The 27,252-nt window shown below is 44.1% G+C and overlaps 1 protein-coding gene across 9 annotated transcripts; it reads right to left on the bottom strand.

The window, feature by feature from the left end:
- Positions 1 to 633: 633 nt before the first annotated feature.
- CNOT4 (CCR4-NOT transcription complex subunit 4) lies at positions 634 to 26,840 on the bottom strand. Of its 9 annotated transcripts, none has more exons than XM_053462207.1 (14): positions 26,579 to 26,840; positions 16,867 to 17,152; positions 16,376 to 16,594; positions 16,027 to 16,113; positions 15,023 to 15,124; positions 13,626 to 13,751; positions 11,730 to 11,863; positions 9,667 to 9,822; positions 9,076 to 9,141; positions 7,219 to 7,276; positions 6,669 to 6,918; positions 5,582 to 6,073; positions 3,073 to 3,273; positions 634 to 1,798 (listed from the first exon to the last, which is right to left on the bottom strand). In XM_053462207.1, exons 2-14 carry the CDS (start codon positions 17,038 to 17,040, stop codon positions 1,497 to 1,499), a joined length of 2,367 nt encoding a protein of 788 aa, XP_053318182.1. In that variant the 5' UTR covers positions 17,041 to 17,152; positions 26,579 to 26,840; the 3' UTR covers positions 634 to 1,496. The 9 variants fall into 9 exon arrangements, with proteins under 9 accessions (XP_053318182.1, XP_053318183.1, XP_053318184.1 ...); XM_053462208.1 differs by having other exon boundaries at positions 11,739 to 11,863; XM_053462209.1 differs by having other exon boundaries at positions 16,397 to 16,594; positions 26,579 to 26,839.
- Between the last annotated feature and the right edge of the window lie 412 nt (positions 26,841 to 27,252).

Genomic DNA, 27,252 nt, shown 5'->3' with positions numbered 1-27,252 from the left:
TTTAGGTTTAATTCCGAAGACAGAGGTACATGTTTTTTTTGTTTTTTTTTTAGCGTCGTTATAACCATGTTTACTCGTTATATTTTTGCCCCCTCTTAAATTTGTACTACTTCTCCTCCTCCCCGAGCTTTTTCTTCTCAATACTGCGGAATCCTTCCAGTAAAGAAGCGATAATCGTAGGACCCAGATGAAGGGTAGAAAGTTGTCTTCCTGCAATAAATGGGACTTCAGATGCTGCTCCGTCGCATCCAAGTAGCTGTGGGTTTGATATCCAGATTTAAAAAAAAATAAAAAAAAAATATATATTATATATAATATATATAAAATATATAATATATATTTTTTTTTTTCCAGGGAATGAAAAACAAAAGAAAAAATTCCGCTTCCCGATACATGCACTGACAGGTGCAAATCCTATTGCACTGTACTTGCAAAATCTGGTAGCGTTTCAGCAATTAACTAGTTAAGTAGAAAATGCGACCATGATGATTGGAAATTTACGAGATGTTTGGGGGCTGCAGAAAATGTTAATAACGACAATCACCCCAACACCATTGAAGATTAATTTTTTTTTTTTTTTTAAATTATGGCCGTATCTGAGAGAAAAAAAAAAAAATAACAGGCAGACTGAACGCTCATTAAAAAGCAGGGAATATTTTTAGCCGACAACACAGTTAATCACAGCATTTTTAAATGATTTTTTTTTTCTGGTCTGCTGCCACGTACTCGGAAAGCACCACTCCACAAGGCATTTAACGAAAAAAATAACTACGAACGCGCTAAGCACGGAAACGGTCGCCAAATTAATAAACCGCCGCCGAAACCCTCGCTCTCGCCAAAAGGGCTCGGTGATTTCGATAGGTTAGTCCAACCCCTTTTTTTTTTTTTTTTTGGTCCTGAAGAAATGAAATGCGTTAAATGGCACTTTTAAAATAAAAAAAAAACAAAAACACAAAATCATTCAAAACCGAAAACTGATATTGGCGTTTAAACCCGAGGGGTGCCCTCTATAACGATTAAAATAATAACCGCCTTGATTAGTGATCGTTGGTTAGATTTCTATTCCTCGCTCCTAAAGGTTCTTTTATTCCTCTATTTCTTCTCGCTGATAAATCACGTAATAAAAAGCGTCGGAAAAACAGAAAACGTCGCGCAGCAGACCAAGTCATCCCGTTTGCCGATTTCTGTCGAATTCTCTCGGGTTCTAATGATATTTTACGTTTGATTGTTGGGGGGTGCAGGGGGGCAGAGGCGGAGAAACGCGTCGGGTGTTGTCGCCGTCGGCCGTATCTTTACGGTGGTTGGTGATGGTGCGGTCTCCGGCGACCGGTTGCGGAACGTGGCCTTGTTGCCGGCAGCCGTAGAATCCTGGGTTGTACTGGAAAGGGTCGGAGGAGAAGGATCTTACGAGAGGGAAAACACTGAGGATTGGATTTTGATTGAAATCGAAGGGGGGGTGGGGGGCGAATTCCCAAATTTCTAACAGTTCCTTATATTTAATGACGGTCCAGGGCCGAACTCTGTAGTAGATCTGTAGGGGTTTTTGTAGGTGGTCTGAAGGCTGTCTGGAAGCCGGGTGGTGGGGAGTGGAACGTTGGGTTTGTAGGGGGAGGGTATGGGCTCCAGTTGGCTCTGTGTAGGGGTATCTGTGTGCTGAAGAGGTTGTTGTGAGGGTGGTGGGGGGGTAAGGAGCCGCTGGGGCCGTCCATCTCTGTCAGCGCTTGCAGTGATTTTAACCAGTGTGGCGGATTGTCGTCCTGCAAAGGTTCTAGACCATTTCCTGTGGATGATGGGATACCTAGAACATAAAAAACAAACTGGTTGGGAGGCGACAAAGGACAGATTAATATTGAATACAATTATTTTTAAATAATAATTTCAAAAAAAATATTCACAAATCAATTGTAAAAAGTACACAAATATATTCGCTATGACCAGTAAGCCAGGAAATGGGGGGAGGGGACGCCAAACCTACATATTTTAAATAAAAACTGCAAGGAAAATATATACTTAATCAGTCAATTATGTTGTCACATGACAAAGAGGAAGGCACTCATGGGATGCTGCTGCAGAAACTGAAAGAAGTTTCCGCGTGATTACACCTTTTTTGGTGGGGGGTCTGGCTGCATGGTTAGAGTTTTAAGCAAAAGAGCATAAATCTGTAAGGCAATCAGAATTGTAAAATAAATAAATTCAAAAACAAACAATCATAATTACAAAAAAAAATAAGACATAGCTTAAGGAGAAGCTGCAGATCATGAGCTGCTTCACACACTGTTCCCCCACCATAGATCTACTTTCATATCACCTGAAGCAGCCAATCAGTGGCAGGCAATTAAAAACCAATGGAAAGGTATTCCGTGCAGGCGCGGAGGGGGTCTTGGTTAGACTCTTGCATGCAGGGGGTGGGGGTAGGGGTAGGAGGGTATAGAGAAAGGAGGCAAATGTTAAGATTAGTAAATTAGTAAATCATTTTGCAGCGTAGCCCTTATCACATAGCGGATATCTTCCCTGGGAATAAATATCCCAGACCCACTGGTGAGTGGGTTCCGTCCTGGGAAGGTGCCAGTGTGGGGGGCATGCAAGCCCGCTTGTCCGACATAACAGCACATACGTTTACCTATACACCTGAAAGAACTTCACAACGCGTGGGTAAAATGTTACACGCGGGTCCACCTCTAACACCCGCCATGGTCAAAACCCAGCATCCTGAAAGGGCCACAGGCCGCGCTTTCTGTCCCACGTAGTTAGACACGGCTGACGTTTCGGTGCTTCTGCCAACGGATCCTGCCCGCCCCCCCCCCAAAGCTTATGTGGCCGCAAGACCCACCGGCGCGGCAAGATCCAGGTTTACTCGGGAGAACAGATGTGGAGTATGACATCTAATTACAAACCCATTATTACGTCAGGGCCTCCATAACATGGATCTGAAGAACGTTCTCCAGTTGGGGGCCAAAAAGGCCCATTGGGTTTCCCCGATTACCGCAGATGCTGATTAAAAGGGTCTGTTTACAGTGTTAATGTATCGGCAGAAAGGGGTTCTGGGTATTATCATGACGGAGAAATGGTTACCTGTGATGATGGCGGGGTCCATCCAGCTGCCAGGATTGTCCCAGTTCAGGCTGTTGGTGGTGCCAGTGTTGGAGGTTGGCGCACTGGAAGGGTTAGAAGCATTTTGGAGCCCACCAAAGTTGATGTTAATGTTGGGTAGAAGTGCCCTTAGCCCGTCCTGCCATTCCTTCACATTTTTACTCTCTACTGAATTGCTGTGGTCTGGGAGATTTACCAAAAAACAAAGCAAAACAAAAAACAAAAAAAAAAAGAAAGAAAAAAAATATATAAAAAAGTTGACATTAGAATCTTCCGGTTAGGGTGAGCGGAATGTTAAAATTCTTAGCCTTCTCTGTAACATGAAAAGCTCTGACGATCTCTTTAAAAACTAACAAGGGGACAACCGTCGTTAAATCGTACTTAAGGTCGACCAAATTGAAACGAACACAATAAAAAAAAATTAAAATAAAATAAACTGTAGGAAAAGCTAGAAATCAGATGGGTGATGTCACTCATTAAAAGAAATGTCTAGCGTGTGAAGATTCGTTTAGTGATAGTGTTTTTTTGTTTTTTTTAGTGTTCACTTTTATTTAGTTTTTGGGATCATGAAACCGGTTCGACCGAGTCCGCCTTACTTTGCGTTTGTTTTTTTTACCGATTTTGCAAAAACTTATATTTTAGCACATAGATCCGGTCGTAAATTGAGTTGACCCCCCCCCTCTCGGGGTCTCAAAGCTTTACTCCGGCCAGCATACTCCATCTCGAGGAACACACGCCGCGTTGTCTCGGTGAGCCGAAGTAGAAGTCCGTAACCATCACAGAGGCCGCCGTAGAGGTCGACGGCTCTCGCGCATCCATACCATTTGCATTTATATTTAAACAGGGAACGTCTTTAATCACAATGGGCTTTATTTAATTAAAACCGCCTATAGCTTATTGTTTGGTAAGGAGTGTAATGGTTTAGAATGCAGCTATTATCACCTTAACAGCGGGGCGGGGGGGGGGAGATATGTAACGGGGAGGAATAATCATGCTGATCAGGTTATACACAAAGGGTGGGATTTTTATACGTTGCTTGTTTATGCTGTGAGTGGTAACGGGTTTATTTAGTGTACAGAACTGTATAGGGAATGATTTATTAACAAAGGACCCCTGCCGGTGGACTTTAACTTGGACGGTAAGGATATTGCATGATGTACGGTTTATATACGGCCAGCATAACCATTTTATTATATCGGGAACCCTATGGACGCCGACGCTCTTAAGGTTAAAGGTCATTGAGTCGCGATATGTTATTTTTTAATCAGCACCTGCTCATTGCCATCCACAGGCTAAAAGGGGGGCGATGGGGGAAAACGGTAGCGACTGGTGGTTTAACCCTTCGAATGCCGGAGGTGGCGATCAACACTCTGTATTGTAAGGCGCTGCTCACTTCTCGCCGCTCAAGGCCCCACCGCAAAAATGCATACTCCACATTTATTCTTTTAAACGGGTCTTAATGCAGTCCCCGGCATGGCTGCTTAGCTTGAAGAAAACATTAAAGTGCAGGTATAGTGAAAAAAAAAAAATCCCCCCCCCCCCAAAAACACAAAATCTGCCCCAAGGAACGACCCACCACAGATGCACTTGATTGATCCAAAAAAAAAAAAAAACAACCCAAAAAACAGATTATGATTGGCTACTGACATACCATAACCCAACATTATTCCATCTAACGCAAAGTAGTAGTAGGGAGCGGGCTTTGCTGCTCAGCAGGGTGTTTCAGGAAGAAACTCTGTACAGCTTCCCTGTCCACTTCTGTACCATGCTTCAGTAATACTTACCCTGTGCCCAACGGCCGACATCAAACGAAAGCAAAGTCTAGGAAAAGGATATTTGGACCGGTGGAAATACGTTCCAAAGTTACTTTCCTGCGTCACACGGTGGGATACGGTTTTATTGTTTTACTTATTACCCTCAATAATTACCCTGCATACCGTAAAGGTCTCAAACTGCAGGATACAAATATACATATATATAAATATATATATACACGCCTCTCTTATGGCAAAAACATTTTTCCCTGCGCAACAACAAAAGGGGATTTTGCTCCAAATGCAAAAAAACTTAACACAACTTTAAGGGTAAAGTCTCGTAATTGAAGCGCATTCCTAGAAAAATAACACGAGTGCGCCTCCTAGTGGAATGCTTCAGAATTACAAGCAGTCGCTGCCCGATAACAGAGAACGTAAAATTATCATCAAAAACGGGCAAGATCCATCTGCCATCATCGGAGACCTCAATCCAGATTTCACCAGTACCTGCTTAAAAAGGGACTCCATGCATCCATTATCCCCCCCCCCAAAAAAAAATATAAAAAGAAGCAAAACTGCAATCCTTTTAAATGAAAGGGAAAAAGATGAACAAAATGATAAATTCATTTTTAGGAAAGTTAAATCATTATTTCCTCTGAAAAACGGACGAGTTTTCCCAAAACCTGGAGAAATGAAAGCGACACCGAGGTCGGAACGGGCGATGAAAGGAAACCTACCTGCGATGGGGATGCCGCCCAGACCCGTGCTGTGCTGTGGAGGATGAGCCAAGTCCAAGAAATTACTGTTTGAGGTCGGGTTTGCGGTGTGGTTCAAGTGCATGATGTTGTTTCGGGGGAAGGCCATCCACGGATACCGTGCGGCCTGGCCGGGGAAACTGAACGAGTTATAAACCGCTCTGTGCTGGAACGGCGGGAACCGCTGCGGCAAGGCTGAAAACGTGCCGCCCATGGAGTTGGCGTTGGTGACGGCGGTGGGGTGGAGGAAGCCAGATCCTGGCCCTTTGGCAGTAGTGTGAGGAGAAGGATTCTGAGCGGACGTGGGCGACAGCGCGGGTTGGTCCGAAACGGACAGTTCCTTCTCGATCAAGTCTGCTAAGGCTTTGCGGGTGATATCGAAAGGGTCAAAACCCAAGTCGTCCTCTTGCTGTTTGGAAGAACCGAACCCGAACGCCGCTTGCCAGTCTGTGGACGAGGAGACGGGGATCGTTTCTGCGAAGACAAAGCAACGGCTCTTTGTGAAGACCAAGAACGGGCTCGTTCTGTACAAAAACACTAATCCCGAAACTACAGGAGTGAATTATAACGCGCACACTCACACTTTATATTTGTCACAATGTTTCACATTCTACACTATTGCCCCTCCCCCCCGCATAAGAGCCCAATATTCTTTGCATTGGATTAATTATATATATTAAATCGCTGGTTATTTTCACCGGTGCCGATATATTTTTGGTGTTGGGTTGTTATAGAACCAGGTCCCACAACGAGGCATCCAACTTTTCTCATAGCACATAGTGATGTAACTTTGTTACAAGAAATAAACTGTGACAGTGATGCAGGTGATCTCTATATCGAGATTGATAAAGATCCAGGGGATCTCTAGATCCAGGTTGATAAAGATCCCGGAGATCTCTATATCAAGGTTGATAAAGATCCAGGGGATCTCTAGATCCAGGTTGATAAAGATCCAGGGGATCTCTAGATCCAGGTTGATAAAGATCCAGGAGATCTCTAGATCGAGGTTGATAAAGATCCAGGGGATCTCTAGACCCAGGTTGATAACCTATTGAGAATCTCTAAGTACCTGATGTGAAGAGAGACTGAGGTTCTGGCGCTGTGGGCCATTCGTTGGAGGTCTGTGGGGAGCTGGGAAAAGGAGGTAGCCCGCTGGGGATAGGATTTGGGTGTCGGAAGTTGTCGGAGAATAACGACTGGGATTCCGTCACCGCTTCCTCGAAGGGAGACCGCGTACTGTGATTGGCTGAGCTGACGGGGGCGGCGGGATTTGGTTTCGATAAGCCTGGCGGAGGTGAAGGTGTGTCGCTTGGTAATATCTGAAAGAGAAAAAACGCCGGCAGGTAGAATAAATGATTTATTGCTGTCATTCCGATTAACAGAGTTCTATTTTTTTTTTAACCTCCGTTTAGCTTGGTTAAAAAAAGAAAAAAAAGAAAAAAAAAAAAGAAAATGTTAAAAATAATGATAGATTATCACTTCTTAAACGGCTTAACAATCCCTAAGGGGTTAATAAAACAAGCCGTCCCCGCAATAAGGCATTACATCCCACGACGGTATATGAAGTATATGCTTGCTCAATTGCTATTATTTTTCTCTCATTCCCGATCGTCACTCACCTGTTGTAAATTATCTCCGTTTCCTATACTTATCGATTCTGGAGATTTGTCGACAGAACTACGAAAAAGAAGGGAAACAAATTATTGTTTGTGAAACGCGCTGGAGATCGCAGCATAAGGCGCCATATCAATAATCGCAGAGAGAACCTTCACTGTGTTACAAGACTTACCTATAAACACAGGCTAAGGTCTCTTTATAATGGGAGATAATGGCTGCTGTTTTAAAAAAAAACTAACCCTTTACGTGCCTTCCCATCAAACATCCCTGTACCAATAAGGCCCCAGTCCGATACCAGAGTGCATGGAAACGTATATTAGATCTGCACAATGTCTGTCTTAAAAGAAGGGATTCCAGGTAAAAAAAAATTCACTGATGGAAATAAAGCCAACAACACAGCCTTATTTGCTATATGCAACCGGCATCATAATTTGTATGTTGGGAGCTAACTTTTAGATTGTAAAGGTTCTAAACAAATGCAAACTTCCGTCTACACATTTAAGATATATTTAAGATATAAAACTTTTGATTGACCTTAACAGAAAAATGAATGCACAGATGCGAAACACACATTAAAGACTGTTGCTGTGTGTGTATGAATGAGTGTGTGTGTATGAATGCATGCACGTGTGTACAGGCTCCTTGCTCGTGACATGATGGCTTATTTGATTTGCTATAAATACCCCACACCAGTCCATTAAAATACTGTGGCCAAAACATTTTTGGCTTTTTTGCGCATCCCGCCCCCGTCAGGCCATCAGTGGTCCCCGCAACCTTCGTCTCTTACAAGAACAACCCGCATCCATATCCTGCTCTTTCGAAAAAAAAGTCCAATGATTGGGCTTTAACATCGATACCCAGCATGGCTGACAACTCCCACAGTAACCAGCCTTTTATAAACAGAGATACTCATCGTAAACCCAAATTTGAGTCCTTTACTAATATGATAACTCCGATATCCACCGTGTGTCCTCATGAAGGAGGCTCAGTACAAAAACTTGGTTAATGTACAAAAAAAACAGGACCTCAACAGATGCACAAAAGGCATAAGAAGAAGAAGTAGAAGAAGGCCACAAATTGTTAAGAAGAAACTCACAACTGTGATCCGTGGAGTTTTGATGCTAGTACTGGACATGAAGAAAAATGCAAGAAGTTTTTGTTACAGAAAAGTATTTTTGTTAACAGGAAAGAATCTATAGAAAAAGTGGAGTGGGGTTTGGTCAAAGAGAAAACGCGGAAGACCCGATGATCAGAGGTTTGGTGTGTGAGGGGTACTTGGGTTAGGAAAATAAATAATCGGTCTTGGGAACAAAGTGCCAAAATGAAAAAACTGCAGTATTTAAGGTAATAAACTAAATAGCTAGATGATTTTATATCCATAATGCAACCCCCCCCAAAAAATGCGTAGGACTGCAGAGAGAAAAGACCCGACACATTCAACAAGATGCTGACTTGGAATATCAGGAAGCCGAGGATTGTCTGGCGGAACGCGTAGGCAATTTAGAGACACCAGCATTTTACTCCTTCCGGGCAACATATTTATAGAGAGCGGCTAAGATGCAACACCTCTTATAACATCTGAATTAAAGCACATGATTGTTTCCTTGGTTTCCATGGAGATTTCACTGCATTTAATACTTTTGACCCCAAACTGCTCTTTTTAGGTGGAACAATTCTATTTTCCCATACCGTGTTCTATTCATTCATAGGATTTTGTTTGGTTAACTTCAAGTATCAAGGTGATGAATGGTCAGAAGATTTTTTACAGTTTGATGGAGAGTGATCTTTCCATGCATGGACAACCAATTTAAGCCCAAAGTATCAGCGTAATAAACCTGCGAGTTAACCCATCTACGTACCTCGTTTCGTCCTCTATGACCCTGCCAAAATTGGAAACATTAGGTTCAGCGGTTTCCCAAAACAGCCTAAAATTTGCGAAAAACAATGGTTTTTTTTAGCACCAAAAAAGCAGGGACAATACATGTTAATGGGGTTGGGGACAAAAAAAAGCCACCTCAAGAAGGCAGCCATATTCATTAACATATAAAGAGCTGGAAAAAAGTGGTTAAATGTTTGTTGGAACCGATCCCATATCGAGCGGCAGCCGGCCATGATCTTACGTATTCCTAGCCTTAAACATTTAAGGAAAACATTAAAAAAAGACCATTCCATTTTTTTTTCCGGTCAAGTATTTTTAGTAAACGACTAAACTGTCATTTAAAGAGATTTAGAATGTTTATTATTTCATTGCTATTGGTTATCATCCCCATTTAGTATGGTGTCCCTGTGGAGACATTCTTGGGGGGTTAAAAATGAAACCCGAGGCACCGGCAGATGAAACGATTTCCGCTGGGGGGGTTGAAGAGGAAAAGAGGAGGAATGAATGGAGGACTAGAGGGTAAACGGGGTGATTGTGTGAACCACCTAAAAGAAAGAGGCAGTTCAATTACCCAAAGTCTGAGTCGGGGCCGTCTGGAGTCATGTGATCGGGATCTAAGCCACTGTCTAAGATAGGAGGTGATTTTCTGGGCTCCAATGTTAAGCCGTTGGCAGACCTGCTCGAACTCTGTAAGGACGGCCAGGCTTCTTTGTTATTACTGTTGGGTCTAAAACGAACAGGGAGGGGGAGAAAAATACAAAAAAAGGGAAAAAAAGAAAAAACAGAAGAGAAAAAAAAATGTGATATGAACCGGAATGAGTGACAAAACGCGAAAATAAAATTCACGGACAAGCTAATAACGAAAGCAAGATCAAGTGAAATCTGTAGAATTTTACGAATAGAATAAAGAACTTCTGGAATTCTTTCAAGACTTTAGAACACAAGAGTAAATTAAAAAAAAAGTCAATACACGTTCAACAGAGAACCTAAACTATAAAAACCACCAAGGTATCGCTTCCCTGGGCTTTTTTCCCCCTTCAGTGTATAAGCGCGTGAAGGAGACAGGCTTGTGTCCAGGCGATACAAGATGCATAGAAAACGCTGTTGCCTTTATATCTCAGTTTTTTTTCTTCGGAATAAAAGTTTACATTTTAATGGTGCACTCGTAGACAAAACCAAACAAACCAACTATCCCAAACGCGGTTTACAATTTGACTTGTCAGCCATCTTTTTACAGGGCAATGGTGAAGATTCTATGTGGCGACTCGCCAAATGTGTTACCCAAATGGCTCTAATACCGGCCCTCATGGAAACCTTCGCTTGTCATTATGTAATGATACACTTGAGTCACCTGCATTCGAGCAGGGATATCAAACATAACATACTGGGAGCAAAAGCAGCTACCGGGGGGGTCTTATATATGATCACAGCTGGGTAGCAGGAAGGAGTCAGACTCTGAGACGCTTAGAATCTGCCCCTTTAGCCCAAGACTCTAAAATTGGGGCAAAAGCCCTGAGAGTCTGGACAAAAACCTGAGAGCTCCCATGAGTTTAATTGCCAAAACATCAAAGACCACAGATCTATACAATGTATAGATCAAGAGACATGGTTAATATATTTGTTGAGCTGTCTCTTTCCCGATTTGTGGTATCACACGCGGCTCCGCATAACAATTACCAGAATATAGTTAATTTGCACATCTCCTAACTTTTAAAAGCATTTTTATTTCATGTTTTCCCTAATATGTTAACTCTTGTTAAATAAAACTGGAATAACTGGTCGCAACAGAGAAGATGAGAGAGAAAAAATACATCAAGGAAAGGAAATAATCCCATTTAAATGACCTTGTATGCAAATCAATTACTCATACACCATCTACGCCTTGTGTGGGCACTGCGTGCTAAGTGGATGAGGCACTGATCAAGACACTCGTCTTAAAAATACCAGTTCCTTGTAGGCACCACCATTATTATTATTATTATTATTATCTTTCATTTATATAGCGCCAACAACTTATGCAGCGCTTAAATAGAGGAAAAAAAACTAGATATAAGGGAAAAAAAATACAGACATTGATAAATCCTATTTCTAGAAGAATAATAAAACCATGAAACTGGTGCTTTAAATATCTGGAAATTCCATTTTTTTTTTTACTGGAATCCCTACTTTTAAGATTATGCAGCACTCTGAAAAACGTATTAACCCATGTGGTTTTGGCTGTGGGGCGCGGTGTCCGGCCCTGGGTAACGGTGCTAGCTTTATTCCACTGCGAGCCTGGATAATTCCTTAGACCCGGATATTCATTCATACGACTCCTTGAGCCGAACCGTTTGTCCTGTAAGCGCTCTTTGATTTGTAAAACGAGCCAGATGCTATTGGGATGGAATACAGCACATCTCTCACATCTTTGAACTTTTAAACACGCAATTTCAGTAAATTCGTGTATCAGAATTCTAGCAGGCAGTTTCTTGAAACTAGATAATGAAAGTCCTTCAGATCCGTCATGAAAATTTCCGTACAGAGACAAGTTTATACTGCCATCATATTATAACGCCCCCCCCCTTCCAAACATCCACAGTGTATAGAGAAATAAGGAGATAGGAGGCAGGTGGGATGTATGCCGGTGGTACTTACACGTCATACCTCTGTATCGGAGTCACCTTGTTTTTATTTTTATCGACGGTACCCGTAGACAAATGCAGGAAGTTGGGGTTTAGCTTGTATAACTCCTGCAGGAGCTTCTGTTCATATTCTTGATGTTTGCCCGCCTGTAGGATGACAATAAATGTTCACGTTAAACGGAAAGAAAGCCACCCCGTTAATCTGTATGACTGCACGGCTCTTTTATGTATTTGTATCGGGAAGAACGAGGAACTTCCGAAGTCTTGATTATTCAATAAAGAAGCGGGGGTAGAGTCTGTATGCATGTGTGTGTATGTATGGGAGTACGGTAGTGTAGAGTCAGTATGTATAGAGCTAGAGTTATTGTGCGTGGGTTAGTGTATGGTATTAGAGTGTGAATTAGCATATGCATGTGTGCATAATGCAACTGTAGGGCGTTCGGCGCAGACGTTGACATATAACACCGTTACTGCATCATGTTATAGTGTATAAGTATGTTGGTTACAATTTATTGAGCAATTCATATGTATTAAATTAATGTAATAATGTATCAATTATTAAATTGATACATTTTTCACTTATTTCTCTTATAAATTCTGTATTAAGTGGATCACCATAAATATCAAAAAAATATATATATATATATATATATACACACACACACATATATATATATATATATATATATATACACACACACACACATATACACACTAGTATATACATTTGCCAAATATTTAATGTATAGACCAATCATTTATAAACCCTTTTGTATATTATTTATATATATATTTATATTGTGAGATATGGGATATATATTATATTTATTAAATACATACACACCCGACTCCTACATTTTTTCCCTGGCTCCTAGATCTAGACTACATTTGTTGGCCCCTGTACATACGTACGTGTACACACACACACACACACACATACGTCAAGGCGGCTGTACCCTTTAATTCATAAAAACAAGTTATGGCCTTTATTAATGGTCAGTTAATCTATTTCGCCTATTTTGTCTCTAGTGATTATCAGTATCATTGTTACCGGACCGGGAGGTAATTTATGTTCCACCTTTTCATGTTAATTGCATGCGGGCGGTTTTTTTGTTTTTAATCTCTAACATTATAACAAGCTCTGTAATTAGTATGTTAATTGCCGTATTACACTCGGGTTGGAAAGCGATTAGCACCTCGCGTGACTGTTGGCCTTTTGCGTGGCTTTTTAGTATTTAATAACCTGCTATAAATTCCTTCGTTATAAGGCGTAATTAAATTCCAACTTTGGCATCGTCGAGTGGAATAACTAGAAATTGCGCAAGGTTTCCATTGTCCAGAAAGTGCAGACAAAAAAAAAAAAGTTATGCTTGCAGGTACATGCTAAAAAAACGGCTTTAATAGAAAAAAAAAACACACCGCATGCGCCAACATTTTAAAGGGGAAGTCCCACAGCTTTTTTTTGGTTTTTATTTTATTATTACTTGTTTTAATGTTTTGGAAAAAAAGAAAAACAACCCGATATTTTTTAGTTCTACACCCATATCATACTGCCTGCGGGAAACGCTAGAATGGCTCAGTCTTAATCACATTCTTCCTAATAGATGTGTAGACATATGCTTCACTAAACATCGCCGTAAAGCATCAGCTCAGTGTGGTTTTTGAGCCAGGAAAGTCACCCAAAATATCACATGACCGACGGCAATGGCCGCCTCCAGTTTACGTGGGGCAAAAATAATTTTTTTGTTAATGCCCATCTTCATTACTGTATAGAGCAACGGGGTCTTATGCTCAGGGATTAACATCGTTATGGTGGCGCCATATAAATCAATAATATTATGATTACTATTAGCGCCAGAATATAATTCTGAAGCAATGATTGAGCACAACAGCGACGGCCTCATCTTACCTGCATTTCTTCCTTTGTAAAGCTGGCCGCCTCGTCCCCTAATTCGTGTAAATACATACAGTCTGGCTTGGGACACTGCATGTTTTTTAAGAAGTAGCTGCAGTATTTCGTAGTACCTAAAGATGCCTTGGAGAGAGAACAGGTCACAGTTATCACGTTCATTGTATTATTTATAACACAGATTCTTTACATTTTCCTGCACATTTTAATTATTTTTAGTTGTTATTCGTACAGCGCTGCTTCACTAAATGTTTATTTTGGCAACGCGTTCGACCAAAAACCACTATTCCTGCGTCCAAGAGACGTTCAACTATCGGAATATAAACCAATTCTTCCATAAAACTGAAAGATTACATCGCTGTGGAGCCGGTGGGAGATGAGCATGGAAGACATTGCCCTTTTAACCCCTTAACGACAACGGGTTGACCTTAAACACACTAAGGGCAATACATTGGGAGCCTGTACATCTACGGGCTTTGTCGTGAAGGGGTCAATTACTAAAAAGTAAATGGTCGCCGATATGCAAGATGTCAGCAACGCCACAGACCATGGAGAGACATTAGGAGACCCTACATGGCCGCTCTCACCCAGTTAATAACTCTGCGTGAATTGGCCTTTTATATAACAATTCAGAATAATGCGCTTTTAATTCCGCGGCGTGAATCATTCTCGCAGAACTTGTGGTCATGCCTCGGAGAGCCCGAATCCAAGTTAAAACGATAAAATTAGAAGATTAACCCCAGCGTGTCAGTCGTTTGGGGTGAACTGAGAATAATTCACGCTGCGGAATTAAAAAGCGCATTATTCGGAATGGTTTATTATATAAGAGGCCGATTCACGCAGAGTCATTAACGTTGAAGTGCGAGAACGTTACACTTAAAGCTAAAAGAAACGAGGGATCCGAGAAAGACTTTACCACCCAAGGACGGCTATTCAGTAACGAGAGCGGAGGTTTACCGCGCGGATCCGAATGTTTTCCCGTTTAAAGCGCCTCGGAGTCGCAGAAGAAGTACAGTACATAACCTTCTCGCGGCAGAAAAGTCTTTTGTGCTCGAAAACAAAAAAAACGTTTGCTTGTATTCAGGGCAGCGGCCTTCGTTGGATGCAGGAGGAAGGCGGCTTTTGTATGAAACGTTTCAAAAGGAACTAAAACGCCGAGTTATTTTGGCAGAACTTAAGCTGCTACGGGGAAGTAGTAAGATATAACGGCGCTGTTTTGAACCGTGCCCCCAAATATTCCCGTGACTATATGCCGTGTATAGGGGTCTCTGAAAGGGCTTTACGCAAAAATTGTGACTTTTAGGTTTTTAGTGCCGGATCAGTAAAGCCCCAAACCCATCATGGATCATATTTTAAGACGCTTTTTTTTTTAACACTTTTGCACTATTTTCACCTACCTTTAGTGTTCTGCCGTCTACCACCACATTGTTGACGCACTGGATAGCTCGGAGTGCATCTTCTGACCGGATGTACGTTACGTACGCACTCGCGCTTGGGCCCTGATGAAAGATACATTTAAATATTAAACGGCGATCGGAATTACACAGAAGGTCGGATAAACGGGAAACGTAACGAGAAGAATTATAGGTTTCGTTAATCTGCTGTGAAACACCCCAGGCACGCAGTTAGTGGTTTACCGTGTAGACTAAAATTCTCATCACTCTCAGCCAATCTCAACCTAAACTCCAAGCTCTGCAGATTCCTCTGTTCCGCTAAACATAAGAGACGGGAAGCTCGCAGTAAGGCCGAAAAACATGCTTATTAAGAAGGGTAATAAGAGGGGGGCTTGTGCCATAGAAAGTGAAATCTCTCTGGCATCCCCCCACCGACTAGATTGTAAGCTCATAAGATCAGGGCTCTCTTCTCCTTTTGTACCAGTTTGTTATCACGCGTGCCTAAATTATTCCACCGATTGTACCAGCGCTACGGAATCTGCTGGCGCTATATAAATAAATGTAACGTAATATAACAGAGAGGCCTCAGAGATTCATCCAGTGTTCCAAAACGTACTAATTAACTCATTTAAAGAGGCCACTGGTCCTATTTTCACATAAAACACACATATAATAGTCCATTTCGGCAGTTTGCTGCATCTAAATATATACAGGTATTTTTTAGATCATCAAGTAAGATTAGGTATTTCAATATGTATTTTTTAACAAAATCGCTAAACACCTCTACGGTGTCCAATTAAGATGGCAACAAAGCTTGCGAGGAGGGCTCTCTCCACCTAATGTCTTGTTATACCCCTTTAATATATGTATCGCAAGAAGCGCTGCGTGAATAGTGGGCGCTATATAAATAAAAGATAATATATAATTATATATAAAAGATAATAATAATGATAATATTAATTACTGCGACATGCTGCAGTGACGCGTTACACATTTCCACTACGTACCTGTGAGCCTGCATAGGATGTGCTGTTATTAATGACAACTTTGTGTATTTTACCAAACTTTCCAAAATATTCCGGTCGTTTTAAAACCTGGAAAAAAGAAGTACACAAGAATGAAACAGTATCTGAATGAATGCTCTAACCAGTTCCATTTATTAAAAGCCGAGCAGCCCCTTTAAACGTCAGACCGTGTTTCGCTGCAGCTTCTCCTAAACATAAGGGGAGGCTGCAGTTTCTATTGCAAGATTAAGCTCATATTAAAAGAGCTTCCAACAAACGAATGATCAAGGAAGCAAATTTTATACAGTTCAGGGGGGGGGGGAAAAACCAAAAACTGGTCACGTAACGTTACCGAAAATGATGTTTCTGGTACCTCTGGGTCTGCGAGCCGCTGTGATAATCCCACTACGAAAACGAGGTTTTTCTGCACAACGCGCACGCTGGCCAAATGTTTGCGGTTTTCTGATATTTTCTGTTTCCTCTCGTTCTGCTTTTGCTTCTTTTCATTCTTTATCCTCTGTAGCTCCTCTTGGGAGAGGGGTTTGTATACTGCCGGGTCCTCGGGATATGGCTACAGCGGAAAGAGAGGCATTTAGAAATTTGCCCGGCCGGCGCAGCAGGACAGAGCAGGTCCTTTCAATAACAATAATACCTAAAAAATACATTTTTTTTTTTTTAATTGAGAAAAAAAACAAGCACGTAAAAGCAAAAAAAAAAAAAAAAATAATAAAAAAAAAGCAATACGACCGGCCATATCACTTCTTAAAAAAATAAAAAAATAAAATAAAAATGAAATAAATAATAATAAATAAAAAAATAAAAACATTGAAAACAAAGCCTGACCTTTCTGCAAGCGGGGCAAAGCCCGTTTTCGTCTGTGCGTATACGATGCCAGCAGAACCGGCAGATCTGATAGCCGCATGTGCAGGGAAAGAAGTTGATGTCATCGATTTCCAACGGTTCCATGCAAAGGGGGCACTCCACTGGGTCTTCTTTCACATCGGGGCTGCGGGACATCTTTCTGGGATCCCAAAAACGCAGGAAAAACAGACAAACAAAAAAATATTCCAGGCTTGTAATAACTTAATGGGGGGTGGGGGAGAAATTAAAATCCGTTTGATGCGAAGATCTGAAAGAAAGAGAAAAGCACCGATAAGTGAGGGCATTGCTAATACACGGGCGATATCTTCACACCCGCGAAGCAAGGGCTGGTCAGAACACGGCGCGGGGCCAATAGTTTGGGCTGAAGGGCATACAAAGATTTTGAAAAGTACAGGAGGGAAGTTAATTTCAAATGGCCCTTTATCACTCCCATCACTCCTGTGTTCCAATGGCCCTTTATCACTCCCATCACTTCTGTGTTCCAATGGCCCTTTATCACACCCATCACTCCTGTGTTCCAATGGCCCTTTATCACTCCCATCACACCTGTGCTCCAATGGCCCTTTATCACTCCCATCACTCCTGGGTTCCAATGGCCCTTAATCACTCCCATCACTCCTGTGTCCCAATGGCCCTTAATCACTCCCATCACTCCTGTGTTCCAATGGCCCTTTATTACTCCCATCACTCCTGTGTTCCAATGGCCCTTTATCACTCCCATCACTCCTGTGTCCCAATGGCCCTTTATCACTCCCATCACTCCTGTGTTCCAATGGCACGTTGTGTTCGCTGATCCAAGTTTATGTTTAAAAGGCTAATTGATCGTCAGAAACCCTTTTGTAATTATGTTACGGCCAGAAATTCCCTCGTTTCCCATGAGTGACCCCAAATTATTGACCCTCTTAATCTGTATGCATAGAATTATTATCTGGTTGTATAAGAGGATTAATCGACGGACCTGCTTTACGTATCAGAATTCTTTACCGCTCGGAATAACTGCAAAGAGAGCTTTCGGTTACACAAACAGCTCTGTTTGCACAGTAAGATTATTCGGCCTCCTCCGAAACCCGAGGCTGACAATTTGAAGAAAATAATCGTGTATTTGGGAAAAGCTGGGCGAATCAAGGCGGCCGATACATACAACTCGCGTACGGTACAAAAAGTAACGTGTACTAGATCGGAAAAGAGAAAAACTCCCTGGGACAGACGCGCCGCGTAACCACTACTCCTGCGGGGAAGGCTTTAAGCTTTCCATACGTCTTTGTGGACCCGCTCGCAAGGAGCTTATTTTTAGCCTGGTGTCAGCGGGCAGCTCTTTTCATCCGCGTAAGCATCTTCTCCGGCATGCCTCACTGAGTCAGCATGCGCGCCGCCGACACATCCAACATCGAGCCGCCGAATGAACAGCGGCTGCCGGTGACAGAGGGCCGGAGAGATATCCCGGACCTCGGACAAAAAATACCTTCCGGGAACATATTTTCATTATAATATAATATTATATATATATATATAATTATATAATATATATTTTTGCCCCCATTTATACAAATATTTGTTTTTAAAATATATATTTTTTTCACATTTTGGATTTGAGGGTCAGCTTTAAAGATCAACCTTTTCCTAGTAAACGGATTACTTACTTTGCTCCTTTAAATAAAAATATTACCCAAAACCGAGCTGGGGAAAAAAAAAGTTACCATAACAATAATATAGGAGCCAAAAAAATAAAACTGTGCTTTTGTGACGCAGCGCCGCTAATAATTTTTTGCATTTTTTTTGAAAAAAGTTATTATTGGGTAAGAGAGCGTTTAATAAAAAGGTAACATTTGACGCCGTTCCGGATCACAAAGGCTGAAGGGTGGGGAGAGCTGCCACTGGTGATGATCCAAAGCAAGAGAAAAAAAGTCTTGCGTGTTTTTGGACGCTGGACTGAAGAATAGAGGTAAAACCTGAAAATCAGCAATTAACCCATTCCTGGCAAAAATAATAACTCAGTGAGCCGCTGTCCCGGCATAAAACATGCCACGTCTGCCTATGTTTTATGTAAACATATTGTGTGTTTTTTTGTCCTCTGCTTCTCATTCATTACTGTTTTCACCTCGTCTGCGTGTGTTGAGCCAGACCACAACACGATACCCTTTGCTCTCAAAGTACTCCATGATGTACTTTACTTTTAGAGGTCTCGGCGAGCTCCTTCTCCCAGGTCAACCAGAAACAATCACCAACTTCCCGAGGCTGCGGAAGCTCTCAGGACACGCCTTCCCTGATGAGCCAATCACGGAGAGCCGTGTAGTGCAGGAATGCGGGGCGTGTAGCCGGCACATTCAAAGTTGACATCCGCAACCTGCTCTGCCAGGCGGCAGATCCTGGCACAGCTACTTGATAAGCGGACGCCAATAAAAGCGATATACCGATATATATATCGCGCCATCATATTACGCAGCGTGGTACAATCTCTAGTAAAGAGTTTAACGCACAATGTATCGCTTGTAAGCAGGGTCCCCCCGTAACGTAGGGACTGTAAGAGGCGCCGCAGGAATTGTTGGTGCCGTATAAATAAGATAATAATGCACATTTTTCGACAACGTGTAAACGATGCGCTGCGGATCGGTGAATTTATAGACATCTCGTACTTTCTGATCGCTCCGGCCTAAAAACATCCAGCCGAGTCACCTTAAATGACACCGCCGTGCCATGCTGTAACGTGAAAGGGTTAACGGGAACGCAGGCTGGCGGCCTCGCTTTCTGGCACCGAGCTGTGCTTCAGCGGTAGTCATGGCAACCGCTTTTTTGCTCCAGAGGACGCTGCTTGTTTCAAACAGAAAGGCCCTTTCAGAGAATTCCGAGATGCCCCCCCCGGGGGCTATTAATAGACGTTCTTTACGCCGACACAAGGAGCGGCGGAAATCGATGCCGGCGAATCAAACAAATACAACAACTAACGCTTCGGTCTGCAGATACACAAAAACAACAACAAGACGGCCCGTTCCGCGGGAACCAAATGGGGGGGTTCTGTCTGGCGGATAGGGGCCGGCGCGGACCGCCGTTCGCTTTGAGTATCTATTTGGCTTTAATGTAATATGCAAGAAATCACAAGAAAAGTGGCAGATTCCATAAAAATGATTTGGAAGTCGTGGGGGGGAATCGGGAATCTTTCTGCCCCGGAATGCAGGAACGGCACGGAGCGCCGGGGGAGACAAACACCATTTGGGAATCAGAGCCCCCGAGCGAGTCCGACGGGGCGAGAAATCACCGGGAACGCTTCGTTCTGCCTCCCTTCACATCTGTTACATTGTAATAGCAAGAGATAGAATTATATATATAACGGGGGGCAGCCGTTTGTGAACACTGAGAATCATGGGAGTTGTGGTTCAGCGCTGGCACCACTTTAGTTTCAAAGAGATACAACATAGCAGAGCGATTTCACCAAACCGGCAACAGACGCACGTCTAATTATTACGCTTTACACCGGAAACTCTACAGATACCAACACGTACCCGACACCCATCCATAACCGGCGACTCTGCACAGACACCCAACCGTATCCGGCGACTCTGCACAGACACCCAACCGTATCCGGCGACTCTGCACAGACACCCAACCGTATCCGGCGACTCTGCACCGACACCCAACCGTATCCGGCGGCTCTGCACAGACACCCAACCGTATCCGGCGACTCTGCACCGACACCCAACCATATCCGGCGACTGCACCGACACCCATCCATATCCGGCGACTCTGCACCGACACCCAACCGTATCCGGCGACTCTGCACCGACACCCAACCATATCCGGCGGATCTGCACCGACACCCAACCGTATCCGGCGGCTCTGCACCGACACCCAACCGTATCCGGCGGCTCTGCACCGACACCCAACCGTATCCGGCGGCTCTGCACCGACACCCAACCGTATCCGGCGGCTCTGCACCGACACCCAACCGTATCCGGCGGCTCTGCACCGACACCCAACCGTATCCGGCGGCTCTGCACCGACACCCAACCGTATCCGGCGGCTCTGCACCGACACCCAACCGTATCCGGCGGCTCTGCACCGACACCCAACCGTATCCGGCGGCTCTGCACCGACACCCAACCGTATCCGGCGGCTCTGCACCGACACCCAACCGTATCCGGCGGCTCTGCACCGACACCCAACCATATCCGGCGAGACTGCACAGACACCCATCCATATCCGGCGAGACTGCACAGACACCCAACCATATCTGGCGGCTCTGCACCGACACCCAACCATATGCGGCGACTCTGCACCGACACCCAACCATATGCGGCGACTCTGCACCGACACCCAACCATATCCGGCGACTCTGCACCGACACCCAACCATATCCGACGACTCTGCACCGACACCCAACCATATCCGGCGACTCTGCACCGACACCCAACCATATCCGGCGACTCTGCACTGACACCCAACCATATCCGGCGACTCTGCACCAACACTCATCCATATCCGGCGACTCTGCACCAACACCCATCCATAAAGGGCCATTGGAACACAGGAGTGATGGGAGTGATAAAGGGCCATTGGAAGAGAGGAGTGATTAATTTCCAACATTAACCCCGTCTGTGCTGGATTTCTGATCCAAATCTGATTTTCATTCAACAAAAACATTTCTAAGTGACCCCAAATTTTTGAACTGCAGTGTACATGGAACTCAGAACTCGTACCTCCCTCTTCCAACACGAGGCACTATGACTCAAAATGAACCGCATCAAAACCAAAAATCGGGCAGAACGAGCTCTAAAACTACATGCAACGCTTTAAATAATCCAGAGTTTTGGAGGAAACAGGAAGCCAAGATTCCAGAACGCTCACCGTGGAGGAACATCGTCGGTAAACGCATTCTTTTCCCAACTCATGAATCAGAATTTACAACCTACTCAGACAGTCACATGACAAAATATCACATGACCAGAAGCCAATTCACTTAGCGTGACAGTAAATGCTATTTGCATAATCATTTCACATAAACTTGCAACAAAAACATTGAAAAAGAAAAACGCGTGACCAAAGGTGAGCCTGCTCCTGACTCAGGTTTTGTTGTTGGGTGCAGCGGATCCCAAGCAAACAGGGCTGGTTTCTCGTCACAATTTCACTCCGTCAGCAGGACCAGTTCTGTTATTTGATGTATATTTCAGTAACACTTTTTTAAATTCAAAAACAGCTATTATATATCCCCCCCCCCCAAAAAAAAGTGTTTCAGCTCCACATTCTAGGGAACTGTCACTAATTCTTTTTTAGCAAATATTTACACTACCGTCCAAAAGTTTGGGGTCACTTTTTTTTTTGGAAATAAAAGCAGATTTTGGCCATAAAATTATAGCTGGAAACTGTTGATTTTTAATGGAATCTCTTCAAAAGCGTACAGAGGCCCTTTATCACTCCCATCACTCCTGTGTTCCAACGGCCCTTTATCACTCCCATCACTCCTGTGTTCCAACGGCCCTTTATCACTCCCATCACTCCTGTGTTCCAACGCACCTTTATCACTCCCATCACTCCTGTGTTCCAACGGACCTTTATCACTCCCATCACTCCTGTGTTCCAATGGCCCTTTATCACTCCCATCACTCCTGTGTTCCAGTGGCCCTTTATCACTCCCATCACCCCTGTGTTCCAGTGGCCCTTTATCACTCCCATCACTCCTGTGTTCCAGTGGCCCTTTATCACTCCCATCACCCCTGTGTTCCAGTGGCCCTTTATCACTCCCATCACTCCTGTGTTCCAGTGGCCCTTTATCACTCCCATCACTCCTGTGCTCCACTGGCCCTTTATCACTCCCATCACTCCTGTGCTCCAATGGCCCTTTATCACTCCCATCACTCCTGTGCTCCAATGGCCCTTTATCACTCCCATCACTCCTGTGCTCCAATGGCCCTTTATCACTCCCATCACTCCTGTGCTCCAATGGCCCTTTATCACTCCCATCACTCCTGTGTCCCAATGGCACGTTGTGTTCGCTGACCCAAGTTTAAAAGGCTAATTGATGGTTAGAAAACCCTTTTGTAATTATGTTACAGCCAGAAATCTCCTTGTTTTCCATGAAAACAGCTCAGTGACCCCAAAGTTTTGAACGGTCATATATACTTACTGAGGATATCTAAAGCTTGTCGGTCGCTGTGGATGTTTTGGAGATATTTTGATTAAAAGTCTGTAATAAGCTGGGGACCGCGGGAAAAAAATTAAGCAAAGATCTCAAACATATCTGTAAAGTGAAATCTACCCCATAATGAGTAGAAAGCTGTGTTCTGCGGGAAAATGATTGATTAAAGCGCAGGTTGTTTTCAGTTTCACGCCGGCGAGTTAATCTGTCCGCGCAGCATTTAAAGGGCCGGTTTCACCAAACTGCCGTCTCTCTACTTCCTTATAAAGTTAAAGTCCAATTAACACACAGAGCTGCTCTCGGCTGAGAAATCCGTTTTGATCGCATCTGCCAAGAGAACTCAAAATAAAAACTTGTAAGCGGATATTTTTACTGCAGATTAATAAGGATAATTAGAAAAGAATATAAAAAAACTATATACAAATTAATAAAATACCGTATTTACTCCATTATAAGAGGAGATGTTTTTTTTTTCTTCTAAAATCATCTGAAAAAACAGCTCTCTTATAATCGAGGTCGTCTTTTATTCAGACATCAGATCCACCGCCGCGGACTCCTGCCTACTATAGCCCCCCCGGATGCATTATAGACACGCATGCTCGCATTCAAAGACTCGCCAGACTCAGAACGGGTCAAATCTTTGTGGACTACAAATCCCATGATCCTCAGTCTGCCTAAAAATGTTCTTCTCATCTCTGAGTTTGTACACATAAAACATGGACTGAATTACCCCCCACACACACTTTACTGCCCCCCAGCTCAACGTGGTCTGTTCTCTGTACATCTAAAGACCATCTGGGGTCACACAGAAAGGACCATTTCAGGTCTGAGTTTCTGTTTCATGTAAAGTTTCACTTTTATTTATTTATTTTTGTTTTTTTTAGTCGTTTTATAACAGCGGTTGTGCTCGGTAAACGGCGCCAGGGCAGCGATCGCTCGCCCGAAATGTGATTTTTCCTGCAGCCCTGCAAACTCCAACAGAGCAGCCGGCAGCAAACCGCTGACCGAAGCCTCCAGATAGCGAAGAAACGACGGACGGCCCCGAAAAACACACTATCACTACGAGATAAAAAGCCTGGGGGGGGGGCAGAGAGAACCCGGAACTCTTATAACCACAAATAGATTGATAGAATTGTAACGGAGGGTCCGGCTAAATCAAGCAGCGGATACCTACAGAAAAACCCAGATCTTACACTTTTTATGTTTGTTTATATTCATATGAGTGCTTTTAGTCTCGGTCAGGGGGTCTGCTGTGCTGACCTGGGGTCTTGCAAGCCGAGCAGCACTCCGGTGAGCAGCCGCTTACCCTGGAAGACAGGCGGCTGCCCCCTGACCTCCCCGCAGCGTCCGTCCCTCCGGGGGTCCCTGGAGCTACCGTGCTTTGAATAATTTAAATATATAGCGGCCAAGCTTCACGGAAATATCTTCAGTGATAACGGATAAAAAAGAAATCATTAAAATAGGATACACGAACTATCCTTTTCTTCTAAAAGATCTGCGGCGTGGCATCACGGCTGCGCTACAGTCTCCCAATTACAGAGGACGAGAATTATTTTAGGATGAAAAAAGGTCTTTCAATCAAAGTTCCCGCAATGCATAAAACGGCGAGGATTCCCTTAGAGTATCTGGCGAACCAGCGGGACATCCGCCACGAAGCAGCCGCCGCACGCTGAAGCCTTCAAGTCAAACTCGGCGAGAGCGGCTCGTCGAGAGATGATAACCCTGGAGTAACGGCTAATAGAAGCGAAGCGGAGATGCGGAATCACGCGGGATACCCATTGTACTGCGCTAAGGAATATGATGGCGCAATATAAAACAATAAACAATAAATAATAATAAAGAAAGAGTTGGTTAAGCGGCAAGGAGATGCTTTGCACAGAAATGTTAGTATTTTAGACATCGCTCCTTCCTGGCCCCGGTGGACGGGATCCGCAGAGTTGCACGTCATTCGTTTTGCCCGAGCGCCGGCGGGGAAGACGTCCGGAGACGCAACCGCAAAAAACCGCTGGGAAGAGCCTCCCGACAGCCGGCGATCTACAGACGAGGCCTCGGTGCTCCGCTGAAGTTCTCGGATCGATCAAATTAAAAAAGGAGGTGGCTGACGGCTATGATTGTCTGTAATAACCCGTCACGGAGTGACGCCCAAAACACACGAGGAAGAGAAACAGAGGAGCGCAGACTCTGCCGGCACATCGGCCCCATCCGGCCCCCGTTTCTCCTGCTGTAAAGACCCAGACTTTAATCAGTCGTTGGTCTCGTCTTAGATTCAGGAGCCGGATGTCTATCCCGCGCATGTTTAATACCCTTGCTGTCAGGATACGGCTTTTCTGATGCTCCACAAAGTAGACATCCAACAACGCAAACGAGAACCGATTTACCGGGTACGACGTCTGCAACCCCCTGCCAAAAAACTAAATCTTGAGCGGCCTCCCGGAACATTTGGTAACAGAGTGTTTTGTGTGGGAGCATAAAGGTCGCCGTTGTCTCCACTAATTGTGTAACTAAAACTCACGCCGCAGGAAGATATAAATTCTAATAAAACTATAGATACGCTGGTGGCTGGTAACGAGGATTAAAGCGTTAAACGATACGACAGAGAATAGGGGCGAGACATTAAAACACAAAGTGCAGGAGGGGGGTTATTTGAAAAGAGTAGAAAAGTTACAAGAAGAAGCCAGAATCTAACATTAGAGGGTCAGGTGGGACGGAAGGAAGTTTTACTTTACTGAAAAGCTGGGAGATAACTGGAACAGTCTCCCAGCAGAAGTGGTAGAGGGTAATACAGCGAGGGTATTAAGCATGCATGGGATAGACATACGGCTCCTGAATCTAAGACGAGACCAATGACTGATTAAGGTTTGATTCTTTACAACAGGAGAAACGGGCGACTAGACGGGGGCCGATGCTTCCATGAGATGGGTTAATTAGTTGAAATGGGTTTATATAGAATTCTCTTTAAATGGTCATTTCTTCCCACGTAAAAGCATCAGTATTAGAACTAACAGGCAGGGATTCTGAACACGAACACGTCCTACTCGACTCAACTGCACACAGACACGTCCGGCTACATACATGTAAACACAGACCCTACCGGCAGACCGGCCCCAGTCAAGTCGCCCGTTTCTCCTGCTGTAAAGACTCAAACCTTAATCAGTCGTTGGTCTCGTCTTAGATTCAGGAGCCGTATGTCTGTCCCATGCGTGTAATACCCTCACTGTATTACCCTCTACCACTTCTGCTGGGAGGTTGTTCCACTTATCAACCACTCTCTCAATCAGGTACACTTTAACATACATGTCAGGCCACTCACGCATGGCCAGTCCCTATGCCACAGGAGGTAGCTGGGTGTCTCTGACCAGTCCTTGCCTTTTTTGGGGCAGACAGTCTGGGAGTGCTGAGGCCTGGCAGTCTGAGTGGCTGAGGCCTGGCACTTTGCTCCCCTCACACCGCCCTGGTAGTCGCTGCTGGCCTGCCCTGGGAGGGGGGTGGGTGGGGTAGGGCCCAGGCTAGGCCTCCTAAGTCAGCCGGCCTGCTCCCGGCACTTACCCTCGTACCGCCTCCTGCGCTGTGTGCCTGGGGATGGCGGGCGGTGAGGGGGCGGCTCCTCCTGCTGATTCTCTTCTGACTGTAGCCGGGAGTCCGCTGCTTTCTCCTGTGTAAGCTTCTCCGGTAAAAGTGATGAGGCCTAGTTCCGGTAACTCACTGTCCGTTTTACCTTCGGTGGCTTCTCAAAACCAGACGGCCACCATCTTACATTTGGGGGTATAGTGCTTTGGCAGCTGTGGTGGGTGAGAATAGGAAGTGCGCGTGCGCGGAGCGTACTGACGGAAGATCCCGGCCATGGCCTGCGAGCGCGCGCGGGGCATGACGGGAGATGTAGTTCTCTGGATCATAGATGGGAAACCCTAAAAGTTAAACGATGACAAATGTTATATTCTTATTAGAGGCCTCCTTGGAAAAATGGAGCAGTTTGATTATGGAAGCGCAAAAAGCTCATTTTTGCAGCTCTATACTTGCAGCAAAGGCTCTCGGGAGATGTAGTCCATGGTCCTAGCGCTTTGATCAAGGCCGTCAGCTTACAGAAATACAACTCCCAGAAGGCAGCACGGTGCCTGACAAGTTTGAACCAAAGTAAAAAAAAAAGATAGTAAGAGGGAGGGAAAGTAGCGATTAAAGCTAAAGAACGAATTTGCGTGGCAACAGCTGCGTTTCACGGGGTT

The sequence above is a fragment of the Spea bombifrons genome, chromosome 4 (genome assembly GCF_027358695.1).
Source record: "Spea bombifrons isolate aSpeBom1 chromosome 4, aSpeBom1.2.pri, whole genome shotgun sequence".
Lineage (NCBI taxonomy): Eukaryota > Metazoa > Chordata > Amphibia > Anura > Pelobatidae > Spea > Spea bombifrons.
Note: the sequence above shows the minus strand (reverse complement) of the source record. Positions and strands in the feature narration are given on the sequence as shown.